The sequence below is a fragment of the Anthonomus grandis genome, unplaced genomic scaffold, assembly GCF_022605725.1.
Source record: "Anthonomus grandis grandis unplaced genomic scaffold, icAntGran1.3 ctg00000844.1, whole genome shotgun sequence".
NCBI classification, from domain to species: Eukaryota; Metazoa; Arthropoda; class Insecta; order Coleoptera; family Curculionidae; genus Anthonomus; species Anthonomus grandis.
Window position 1 is genome coordinate 3211 of NW_026088601.1, and position 12839 is coordinate 16049.

At 35.0% G+C, this 12839-nt stretch overlaps 1 protein-coding gene across 2 annotated transcripts; it reads left to right on the forward strand.

Annotated features, from left to right (window-relative positions):
- Positions 1-247: 247 nt before the first annotated feature.
- On the forward strand, positions 248-12416 carry LOC126749806 (pre-mRNA-splicing factor ATP-dependent RNA helicase DHX16-like). Of its 2 annotated transcripts, none has more exons than XM_050459477.1 (4): positions 248-446; positions 986-1135; positions 9403-9586; positions 12147-12416. In XM_050459477.1, exons 1-4 carry the CDS (start codon positions 391-393, stop codon positions 12369-12371), a joined length of 615 nt encoding a protein of 204 aa, XP_050315434.1. In that variant the 5' UTR covers positions 248-390; the 3' UTR covers positions 12372-12416. The 2 variants fall into 2 exon arrangements, with proteins under 2 accessions (XP_050315434.1, XP_050315433.1); XM_050459476.1 differs by having other exon boundaries at positions 250-446; positions 917-1135.
- The last annotated feature ends 423 nt before the right edge of the window (positions 12417-12839 follow it).

Consider the following 12839-nt stretch of genomic DNA (forward strand, 5'->3'; position numbering starts at 1 on the left):
TAATTGTCTAGCTAAATACATTCATAACGTTCTCTATAATATAATATTTCTCACAATTAAATTACGCTCAAATACAAATAAATTACAATAAAAATTTTCATTGTGAATGAAATTTGGTTTCATTCAAAACATTGGGATCTTTTAAATCTAAAAAAGGTGTTTTAATAACTTTTACTGTAAAATATTATTATTTAATAACAATAAAATATAATTACAAATAAATATATATAGTTCAAATTACTCATATATATTCCAGGAATAAACGACCTGGGTTCACTTCGATTTCCTGGACCCCCCCACCCCACGAAACCTTAGTACTTGCACTGGAACAATTATATGCCCTAGGGGCCCTCAATCATCACGGCGAATTAACTAAATTGGGGTCGAAGAATGGCCGAATTCCCGGTTGACCCGATGATGGCCAAAATGCTGTTGGCCTCTGAAAAGTGCGTAAAAAAAAATATGATTTTATTTAAAAAAAATTGAGTTATCGGTATATAATAGCATCAAGTATATGTAGCGACCAGTATACAGGGGTGTCTTTACAGTTGTGTACTTTAATTGTGAAATAAACCCTAAACAAAAAAAATCCGAGGGGTTTAGATCAGGTGAACGCGCGGGCCAGTTATCGGTCCTCTTGCAACCAGTCCTCTTCCGAATCCGTCGTTGGGGAAATTTATGATCTAAATACCTGCCTGAGGTGCCCCGTCATTTATTTTATCTTCATTGATAAAAATTGAATTAGAAAGAAATATTTTCTGCACTGTAAATACCTTGGTAGATACCTGATGTTTACTGGACAATTTACTGCTCCTTGAACTTGCTCGGTATATAGGTATCAACTCGTGATTCAAGACTTTTATTATATATCGATGATATTTTAAGGTTCTTTTTTCTTTTTGACGGTTTCTTGCAGATACAAATGTTCGGAAGAGGTCGTGACTATTACCGCGATGTTGTCGGTTAATGGAGCAATTTTTTATAGACCTAAAGATAAGATTATACACGCGGATACGGCCAGGAAGAACTTTAATAGCATATTTGGAGATCATTTGAGTTTGTTGAACGTGTACAACCAATGGCGGGACACGGATTACTCGTTGCAATGGTGCTACGAAAATTTCATACAGTATAGGTGAGTTTACAATCATTTTATTTATTTATTTATTTATTTATGTATTTCGATTATTATTTACACCTGACATTCCAAGCATTTATTAAAGAAATACTATTGAATTGAATGCGTTTGTCGAATTAGATAATGTTTCTTAAATATCTAAGATAAGGAGTATAAAATTGAAATTTGGCACGCATGTGTAACTCGTTAAACCCTTTAATGAGAGTCATTAAAAAAAACAGAGTTGCCATTTAATAAAAAGAGGTCATGTCGTTTATTTACTAGACAATATATAATAATATAATTTTTTTAAATTCATTGAAAACGCAATTCTTCGGAATTTTCCTCCTTTTTCTCTTCTTCCTTATTTCTCTCAGCCTCCCGTTTCTCTGCTTTTTTTCTCAAATTGCCTTGGTTAGAAAAAAATTACTTCTTGACCCCTATATTCAGTCCTTTCTTTTTCTTCTTCTTTTTCTACTTCTTCTTCTTCATTTTCGTTCTCTAATTGGACAGCAACAACAAATCACTAAACTTGTCGCTTAGAATCCTCCGGACATATGTGTCGCTAATTTATGATAAGTCCTGAACTTCCTAACTCACAAAGGTGTTTTATACCTTAAAAGAATCCTTGAACGTTGCGTCAGGCTACACTAAAAACCGCTTTTAAATATCTAAAGTAGTTTCAGACTTATTAGCGAAAATGTCTGACTATGTCCGTTTAGGGCAACTCGTTCCTCTGGAAGTGCCTCCCAATGACTTAAGATAAGTCCAAGAGTTCTTAACTGCGAAAGATGTTTTATACCTTAAAAGAATCCTTGAACGTTGCGTCAGGCTACACTGAAAACCGCTTTTAAATATCTAAAGTAATTTCAGACTTATTAACGAAAATGTCTGACTATCTCCGTTTAGGCAAGTCGTTCCTCTGAAGGTGCCTCCCAATGACTTAAGATAAGTCCAAGAGTTCTTAACTTGGAAAGACGTTTTATACCTTAAAAGAATTGTTTTACGTTGTGTCAGGCTACACTAAAAACCACTTTTAAATATCTAAAGCAGTTTCAGACTTATTAACGAAAATATCTGACTATCTTCGTTTAGGGCAAGTCGTTCCTCTGAAGGTGCCTCCCAATGACTTAAAATAAGTCCAAGAGTTCTTGACTTGGAAAGACGTTTTATACCTCTAAAGAATCCTTGAACGTTGTGTCAGGTTATACTAAAAACCGCTTTTAAATATCTAAAGTAGTTTCAGACTTATTAACGAAATTGTCTGACTATCTCCGTTTAAGGCAACTCGTTCCTCTGGAAGTGCCTCCCAATGACTTAAGATAAGTTCAAGAGTTCTTAACTTGGAAAGACGTTTTATACCTGAAAAGAATCCTTGAACATTGCGTCAGGCTACACTAAAAACCGCTTTTAAATATCTAAAGTAGTTTCAGACTTATTAACGAAAATGTCTGACCATGTCCGTTTAGGGCAACTCGTTCCTCTAGTAATGCCTCCCAATGACTTACGATAAGTCCAAGAGTTCTTAACTTGGAAAGACGTTTTATACCTGAAAAGAATCCTTGAACATTGCATCAGGCTACACTAAAAACCACTTTTAAATATCTAAAGTATTTCCAGACTTATTAGCGAAAATGTCTGACTATCTCCGTTTAGGGCAAGTCGTTCCTCTGAAGGTGCCTCCCAATGACTTAAGATAAGTCCAAGAGTTCTTAACTTGGAAAGACGTTTTATAGCTTAAAAGAATCCTTGAACGTTGCGTCAGGCTACACTGAAAACCGCTTTTAAATATCTAAAGTAATTTCAGACTTATTAACGAAAATGTCTGACTATCTCCGTTTAGGCAAGTCGTTCCTCTGAAGGTGCCTCCCAATGACTTAAGATAAGTCCAAGAGTTCTTAACTTGGAAAGACGTTTTATACCTTAAAAGAATTGTTTTACGTTGTGTCAGGCTACACTAAAAACCACTTTTAAATATCTAAAGCAGTTTCAGACTTATTAACGAAAATATCTGACTATCTCCGTTTAGGGCAAGTCGTTCCTCTGAAGGTGCCTCCCAATGACTTTAGATAAGTCCAAGAGTTCTTAACTTGGAAAGACGTTTTATAGCTTAAAAGAATCCTTGAACGTTGCGTCAGGCTACACTGAAAACCGCTTTTAAATATCTAAAGTAATTTCAGACTTATTAACGAAAATGTCTGACCATGTCCGTTTAGGGCAACTCGATCCTCTGAAGGTGCCTACCAATGACTTAAGATAAGTCCAAGAGTTCTTAACTTGGAAAGACGTTTTATACCTTTAAAGAATCCTTGAACGTTGTGTCAGGTTATACTCAAAACCGCTTTTAAATATCTAAAGTAATTTCAGACTTATTAACGAAAATGTCTGACCATGTCCGTTTAGGGCAACTCGATCCTCTGAAGGTGCCTACCAATGACTTAAGATAAGTCCAAGAGTTCTTAACTTGGAAAGACGTTTTATAGCTTAAAAGAATCCTTCAACGTTGTGTCAGGTTATACTAAAAACCGATTTTAAATATCTAAAGTAGTTTCAGACTTATTAACGAAAATGTCTGACTATCTCCGTTTAGGCAACTCGCTCCTCTGAAGGTGTCTGCCAATGACTTAAAATAAGTCCAAGAGTTCTTAACTTGGAAAGATGTTTTATACCTTAAAAGAATCCTTGAACATTGCGTCATGCTACACTAAAAACCGCTTTTAAATATCTAAAGTAGTTTCAGACTTATTAACGAAAATGTCTGACCATGTCCGTTTAGGGCAACTCGTTCCTCTGGTAATGCCTCCCAATGACTTACGATAAGTCCAAGAGTTCTTAACTTGGAAAGACGTTTTATACCTCTAAAGAATTCTTGAACGTTGCGTCAGGCTACACTAAAAACCGCTTTTAAATATCTAAAGTAGTTTCAGACTTATTAACGAAAATGTCTGAGTATCTCTGTTTAGGGCAAGTCGTTCCTCTAAAGGTGCCTCCCAATGACTTAAGATAAGTCCAAGAGTTCTTAACTAGGAAAGATGTTTTATACCTTAAAAGAATCCTTGAACATTGCGTCAGGCTACACTAAAAACCGCTTTTAAATATCTAAAGTAGTTTCAGACTTATTAAGGAAAATGTCTGACCATGTCCGTTTAGGGCAACTCGTTCCTCTGGTAATGCCTCCCAATGACTTACGATAAGTCCAAGAGTTCTTAACTTGGAAAGACGTTTTATACCTTAAAAGAATCCCTGAACATTGTGTCAGACTACACTAAAAACCGCTTTTAAATATCTTAAGTAGTTTCAGACTTATTAGCGAAAATGTCTGATTATGTCCGTTTAGGGCAACTCGTTCCTCTGAAGGTGCCTCCCAATGACTTAAGATAAGTCCAAGAGTTCTTAACTTGGAAAGACGTTTTATACCTGAAAAGAATCCTTGAACATTGCGTCAGGCTACACTAAAAACCGCTTTTAAATATCTAAAGTAGTTTCAGACTTATTAACGAAAATGTCTGACCATGTCCGTTTAGGGCAACTCGTTCCTCTAGTAATGCCTCCCAATGACTTACGATAAGTCCAAGAGTTCTTAACTTGGAAAGACGTTTTATACCTGAAAAGAATCCTTGAACATTGCATCAGGCTACACTAAAAACCACTTTTAAATATCTAAAGTATTTCCAGACTTATTAGCGAAAATGTCTGACTATCTCCGTTTAGGGCAAGTCGTTCCTCTGAAGGTGCCTCCCAATGACTTAAGATAAGTCCAAGAGTTCTTAACTTGGAAAGACGTTTTATAGCTTAAAAGAATCCTTGAACGTTGCGTCAGGCTACACTGAAAACCGCTTTTAAATATCTAAAGTAATTTCAGACTTATTAACGAAAATGTCTGACTATCTCCGTTTAGGCAAGTCGTTCCTCTGAAGGTGCCTCCCAATGACTTAAGATAAGTCCAAGAGTTCTTAACTTGGAAAGACGTTTTATACCTTAAAAGAATTGTTTTACGTTGTGTCAGGCTACACTAAAAACCACTTTTAAATATCTAAAGCAGTTTCAGACTTATTAACGAAAATATCTGACTATCTCCGTTTAGGGCAAGTCGTTCCTCTGAAGGTGCCTCCCAATGACTTTAGATAAGTCCAAGAGTTCTTAACTTGGAAAGACGTTTTATAGCTTAAAAGAATCCTTGAACGTTGCGTCAGGCTACACTGAAAACCGCTTTTAAATATCTAAAGTAATTTCAGACTTATTAACGAAAATGTCTGACCATGTCCGTTTAGGGCAACTCGATCCTCTGAAGGTGCCTACCAATGACTTAAGATAAGTCCAAGAGTTCTTAACTTGGAAAGACGTTTTATACCTTTAAAGAATCCTTGAACGTTGTGTCAGGTTATACTCAAAACCGCTTTTAAATATCTAAAGTAATTTCAGACTTATTAACGAAAATGTCTGACCATGTCCGTTTAGGGCAACTCGATCCTCTGAAGGTGCCTACCAATGACTTAAGATAAGTCCAAGAGTTCTTAACTTGGAAAGACGTTTTATAGCTTAAAAGAATCCTTCAACGTTGTGTCAGGTTATACTAAAAACCGATTTTAAATATCTAAAGTAGTTTCAGACTTATTAACGAAAATGTCTGACTATCTCCGTTTAGGCAACTCGCTCCTCTGAAGGTGTCTGCCAATGACTTAAAATAAGTCCAAGAGTTCTTAACTTGGAAAGATGTTTTATACCTTAAAAGAATCCTTGAACATTGCGTCATGCTACACTAAAAACCGCTTTTAAATATCTAAAGTAGTTTCAGACTTATTAACGAAAATGTCTGACCATGTCCGTTTAGGGCAACTCGTTCCTCTGGTAATGCCTCCCAATGACTTACGATAAGTCCAAGAGTTCTTAACTTGGAAAGACGTTTTATACCTCTAAAGAATTCTTGAACGTTGCGTCAGGCTACACTAAAAACCGCTTTTAAATATCTAAAGTAGTTTCAGACTTATTAACGAAAATGTCTGAGTATCTCTGTTTAGGGCAAGTCGTTCCTCTAAAGGTGCCTCCCAATGACTTAAGATAAGTCCAAGAGTTCTTAACTAGGAAAGATGTTTTATACCTTAAAAGAATCCTTGAACATTGCGTCAGGCTACACTAAAAACCGCTTTTAAATATCTAAAGTAGTTTCAGACTTATTAAGGAAAATGTCTGACCATGTCCGTTTAGGGCAACTCGTTCCTCTGGTAATGCCTCCCAATGACTTACGATAAGTCCAAGAGTTCTTAACTTGGAAAGACGTTTTATACCTTTAAAGAATCCTTGAACGTTGCGTCAGGCTATACTCAAAACCGCTTTTAAATATCTAAAGTAGTTTCAGACTTATTAACGAAAATGTCTGACCATGTCTGTTTAGGGCAAGTCGTTCCTCTGAAGATGCCTCCCAATGACTTAAGATAAGTTCAAGAGTTCTTAACTTGGAAAGACGTTTTATACCTTAAAAGAATCCTTGAACGTTGCGTCAGGCTACACTAAAAACCGCTTTTAAATATCTAAAGTAGTTTCAGACTTATTAACGAAAATGTCTGACCATGTCTGTTTAGGGCAAGTCGTTCCTCTGAAGATGCCTCCCAATGACTTAAGATAAGTTCAAGAGTTCTTAACTTGGAAAGACGTTTTATACCTTAAAAGAATCCTTGAACATTGCGTCATGCTACACTAAAAACCGCTTTTAAATATCTAAAGTAGTTTCAGACTTATTAAGGAAAATGTCTGACCATGTCCGTTTAGGGCAACTCGTTCCTCTGGTAATGCCTCCCAATGACTTACGATAAGTCCAAGAGTTCTTAACTTGGAAAGACGTTTTATACCTTTAAAGAATCCTTGAACGTTGCGTCAGGCTATACTCAAAACCGCTTTTAAATATCTAAAGTAGTTTCAGACTTATTAACGAAAATGTCTGACCATGTCTGTTTAGGGCAAGTCGTTCCTCTGAAGATGCCTCCCAATGACTTAAGATAAGTTCAAGAGTTCTTAACTTGGAAAGACGTTTTATACCTTAAAAGAATCCTTGAACGTTGCGTCAGGCTACACTAAAAACCGCTTTTAAATATCTAAAGTAGTTTCAGACTTATTAACGAAAATGTCTATCCAAGCCCCTTAGGAGCAACTCTGATTTCCATACTTACTTTACTACGAGATTTCATAGGTGTATCTAATTTACCTAAGATATTATTCGTTACGAATGATATATAAAAAAAGGAATAAATTCAAATTGTCACAATTTAAGTAGTACATATAAATGTCTGCATTTTGCAAGAATTGTTAGAAACTTGCAGGGATTGCCATGGCCGGCAAAATCTCCTGATTTAAGTCGAATAGTCATCCAGACAAACGAAGAGTTGCTGCACTAAACGGAAAAGCAATGGCTACAAATTAAGCAAAACGATATTAACAATTTAATTATTAAAGAGGACTCTGACTCCCTCCCCTTTAAACCCAAATATCTCAAAAACTACTGAAGATAAAATTATGAGACAAACTGCATGATATTAAGAAAATAATGCTCTATAAATGTTGTATGAGCCATAAATACATTTGGGCAAAATTTTCTTAATTACTGGATCCCAAATTCAGGTCACACTTGAAGGAATTATCGTCCTCACCTGACTCCCTCCCCTTTAAACCCAAATATCTCAAAAACTACTAAAGATAAGATGATGAGACAAACTGCATGATATTAAGAAAAAAATGCTTTATAAATGTTATATAAGCCATAAATATATTTGTGCTAAATTTCTTAATTACTGGATCCCAAATTCAGGTCACACTTGAAGGAATTATCGTCCTCACTTGACTCCTTCCCCTTTAAACCCAAATATCTCATAAGCTACTGAAGATAAAATTATGAAGCAAACTGCATGATATTAAGAAAATAATGCTTTATAAATGTTGTATGAGCCATAAATACATTTGGGCTAAATTTTCTTAATTATTGGATCCCAAATTCAGGTCACACTTGAAGGAATTATCGTCCTCCTCTGACTTCCTCCTCTTTAAACCCAAATATCTCAAAAACTACTGGAGATAAAATTATGAGATAAACTGCATGATATTAAGAAAATAATGCTTAATAAATGTTATATGAGCCATAAATACATTTGGGCTAAATTTTCTTAATTATTGGATCCCAAATTCAGGTCACACTTGAAGGAATTATCGTCCTCCTCTGACTTCCTCCTCTTTAAACCCAAATATCTCAAAAACTACTGGAGATAAAATTATGAGATAAACTGCATGATATTAAGAAAATAATGCTTAATAAATGTTATATGAGCCATAAATACATTTGGGCAAAATTTTCTTAATTACTGGATCCCAAATTCAGGTCACACTTGAAGGAATTATCGTCCTCCTCTGACTCCCTCCCCTTTAAACCCAAATATCTCAAAAACTACTAAAGATAAGATGATGAGACAAACTGCATGATATTAAGAAAATAATGCTTTATAAATGTTATATGAGCCCTAAATACATTTGGGCTAAATTTTCTTAATTACTGGATCCCAAATTCAGGTCACACTTGAAGGAATTATCGTCCTCACCTGACTCCCTCCCCTTTAAACCCAAATATCTCAAAAATTGCTGGAGATAAAATGATGAGACAAACTGCATGATATTAAGAAAATAATGCTTTATAAATGTTGTATGAGCCATAAATACATTTGGGCAAAATTTTATTAATTACTGGATCCCAAATTCAGGTCACACTTGAAGGAATTATCGTCCTCCTCTGACTCCCTCCCCTTTAAACCCAAATATCTCAAAAACTACTGAAGATAAAATTATGAGACAAAGTGCATGATATTAAGAAAATAATGCTTTATAAATGTTAGATGAGTCATAAATACATTTGGGCTAAATTTTCTTAATTATTGGATCCCAAATTCAGGTCACACTTGAAGGAATTATCGTCCTCCTCTGACTTCCTCCTCTTTAAACCCAAATATCTCAAAAACTACTGAAGATAAAATGATGAGACAAACTGCATGATATTAAGAAAATAATGCTTTATAAATGTTGTATGAGCCATAAATACATTTGGGCAAAATTTTCTTAATTACTGGATCCCAAATTCAATTAGTAAATCAATTTCTTGTTCAGTTCCCTGATAGGTCAAAGTTGTGTTCGCAGATATCCACAACTTGCTTGATTGTTTTTCTCAATTGTTAGATTCTTAGTACGACGTTTCGTTTTTTTCTGCGGCCATCATCAGGATTGAACAAAACTTTTTTTATTTTAAATTGTAGGTCCTTAAAGAGGGCAAGGGACGTAAGGGAACAACTGGTAGGTTTAATGCAACGGGTCGAAATTGATATGGTATCAAACGTGAGCGAGACCATAGACATCCGAAAAGCGATCACGGCCGGCTACTTTTATCATATCGCCCGCCTATCCAAGGGCGGACACTATAAAACTGTGAAACATAACCAGGTATTTTTTTTTTTAATATTTTACTCCTGTCTTAGGTACAGCCTTGTACAGATGTCCATGGTCCAGTGTATAATAGCAAATAATATAATGGACAGTTTTTATTTAATAAGTGCATTGGAACCTTCAGTGAAGCGCATTGGCCAGCGCGAATTCTGGACCTAGCTCCTCTTGACTTTTTCATATGGGGTCTTCTTAGTGTTATTATACAACGTGCCCAAGATAAGGAGGGCCAGCACGGGGATCTCCGTAACCGTGAGAGATAGAAAGTGGGTTAAATGGGAAGAATTCAGCAAATCTAGAAAAATCCGAGTAGTTCCGGAGATATCCGAAAAACACACTTCTGTTTAGCCATTTTTTCCCCCCTTTCAGATGCCGTTATTAAATTTTAGACCCGACGTTTCGACGTCTTCAGGCCATCGTCAACTTTTTTTTTTCAAATACAGACCTGATTTTACGGATATCAAATATTCGAATTCAACGGCTTTAAACGTTTTTCAAGCATTTTTAAACGTTTTTTATACCTTAATATTCTACCTACCTAAAATATGTAGAATATTAATATTATTAAAGAAAAAATAAGGCCTACTCAGTTCAGATGTTCCCACAGGAAAAAATCAATGGGAGACAAATCGGGTGATCTCGCAGGACATTCAAGGTTTCATTGAGAAAATTGCGCCCAGTTTAAGTGCGTAAGTGATGTACGGAATGGCATAATGTCCGGGAAAAGCCACTTTGACCAGTTACTGTATAATTGAATGGAGGTTAACGGTATAATTGAATAAACACAGCGAAGTATATGAATTATACCTTAACTGCAATAAGTCGTGGTCTTAAAGAAAATAAATGAATGAAACTGCTGAGTTCAGATGTTCTTATAAAAAGAAATCAAGGGGAGACAAATCGGGTGGTCTCGCAGGACATTCAAGGTTTTATTCAGAAAAATGCCACTTAGAAACTATTCTCATCCCTAGACACAGTAGAGCTAATAAAAAGAAAATGGATGAATGAAACTGTTGAGTTCGTACAAAAAGAAATCAAGGGGAGACAAATCGGGTGATCTCGCAGGACATTAGAGGATATCAAATATTCGAATTCAACGGTTTTAAACGTTTGTCAAGCATTTTTAAATGTTTTCTATGCCTTAAAAGAACGTAGGCTTGGGAAAGAAAATGGTCGTCATAAAAACATGGTTTTTCATATTTTCATGCCTAAAATATGTAGAATATTAATATTATTAAAGAAAAAATAAGACCTACTCAGTTCCCACAGGAAAAAATCAATGGGAGATAAATCGGGTGTTCTCGCAGGACATTCAAGGTTTAATTCAGAAAAATGCCACTTAGCCTGAGTGCTTAGGTGATGTACGGAATGGCATAATTTCCGGGAAAAGCCACTTTGACCAGCTGCTGTATAATTGTCAATAGGAGACAATTAATAAGATAAAACTTATAATAAGTGTAGTAACAGTGATGCATTAATCTGAACCTCGACATCAATTAATTACAGAAACTATTCTCATCCATAGATACAGTAGAGCTAATGAAGAGAAAATGGATGAATAAAACTGTTGAGTTCGTACAAAAAGAAATCAAGGGGACACAAATCGGGTGATCTCGCAGGCCGTTCGAGGTTTCATTGACAAAATTCCACCCAATCTTAAGTGCTTAATAAGATAAAACGTATAATAAGTGTAGCTTAGGCATCAATTAATTACAAAAGAAAATGGATTAATGAAACTGTTGAGTTTAGATGTTCGTAGAAAAAGAAATCAAGGGGAAACAAATCGGGTAATCCAGCAGGACATTCGAGGTTTCATTGAGAAAATTCATTCATTCATTAGTAACATAAAACGTATAATAAGTGTAGCTTCGGCATCAATTAATTACAAAACCTATTTTCCATTTATGAATACAGTGCGGGATATGAATTATAATTCGACTACAATAACTCGTGTAGTTTTTGGGACTGCGTGGTCTAAAAGCAAATGAATGAATGAAACTGTTGAGTCCATAAAAAAAGAAATCAAGGGGATACGAATCGGGTGATCTCGCAGGTTGTTCGAGGTTTCATTGAGAAAATGCCACCCAGATTGAATGCTACATGATACATTCAGTATACTGGTTGCAGCTGGATCTTGGAAGTTCTGTAAATTATATTCTCGTATCAATGAACGAACGAACATTCGAAAGTTACTTGTTTTTTAATTCTTGAGTCCTCCGGGTTTTTTTTATACTTAAATTTAAAATATTATCCTTTAATTTATATTAATTCAATCTAATCCTCCCAATTTAATAGAACCTGATTTCTGGTCCTTTAATTCTGTATTTGACCTTTGTAATGACTTTTTAATTTTTTTTTGGGTACAATTTTAAATACAAGAGGTACCAATCATCTCACCTTAGACACCCTCTATAAGTAGCCTCACCTCTTTAAAAACCCTTAGAGCCTCTAATTGATGATGTCAATAACAAAACGTCGAAACGTCGATATAAATAAACCCAAACTAGATTTCTGCGATATATTTCTATTGGTCTAAACTATATTTTAATTAAACTTTTAGACTGTAACGATTCATCCCAATAGCGCCCTATTTGAGGAGCTTCCCAGGTGGGTTCTGTACCACGAGTTGGTGTTTACCACGAAAGAATTCATGCGTCAAGTGATAGAGATCGAAAGTAAATGGTTGCTTGAAGTTGCCCCACATTACTATAAACCTAAAGAGTTGGAAGATTCGACTAATAAAAGGATGCCGAAGAATGTGGGGCGAAGTACGAGGACTGAATGATTTTTTTTAAAATTTGATTATGTTAAATAGAGAAGTGTAACAGTAGGTTTGTTTAAGTTATTGGACTTGGGAAGGTGAAAGGTAAGTATATCGTCGGCCTCATATGAATTTTGCGTAAATTCAAAAATGTAAATTTTACAGTAGGCGAAAAAAATAGTTATTGACTAACAGTAATGTAACTTCAAAGACTTTTTTTTTTAATTATGTTTTGTTTTATGAAAACTAATATCGGAAATGTCAGAAAAAGAATTTTCTTTTTTATTTAACCCATTTTTTACCAATGATGCGAAAACGCAGCAGTCATATTAATTTTTTTTTATAATATAAACAAAATAAAAAATGAAATATCTAACGTTACTATAGTATTTACTAAGGTTGAATTAAAAAGATTTTTAAAACACTCAATTAATAAACCAGTGTTTTGATTTTTACATTTTTATTCCAATTCAAGCAAAATTTTAATGTCTA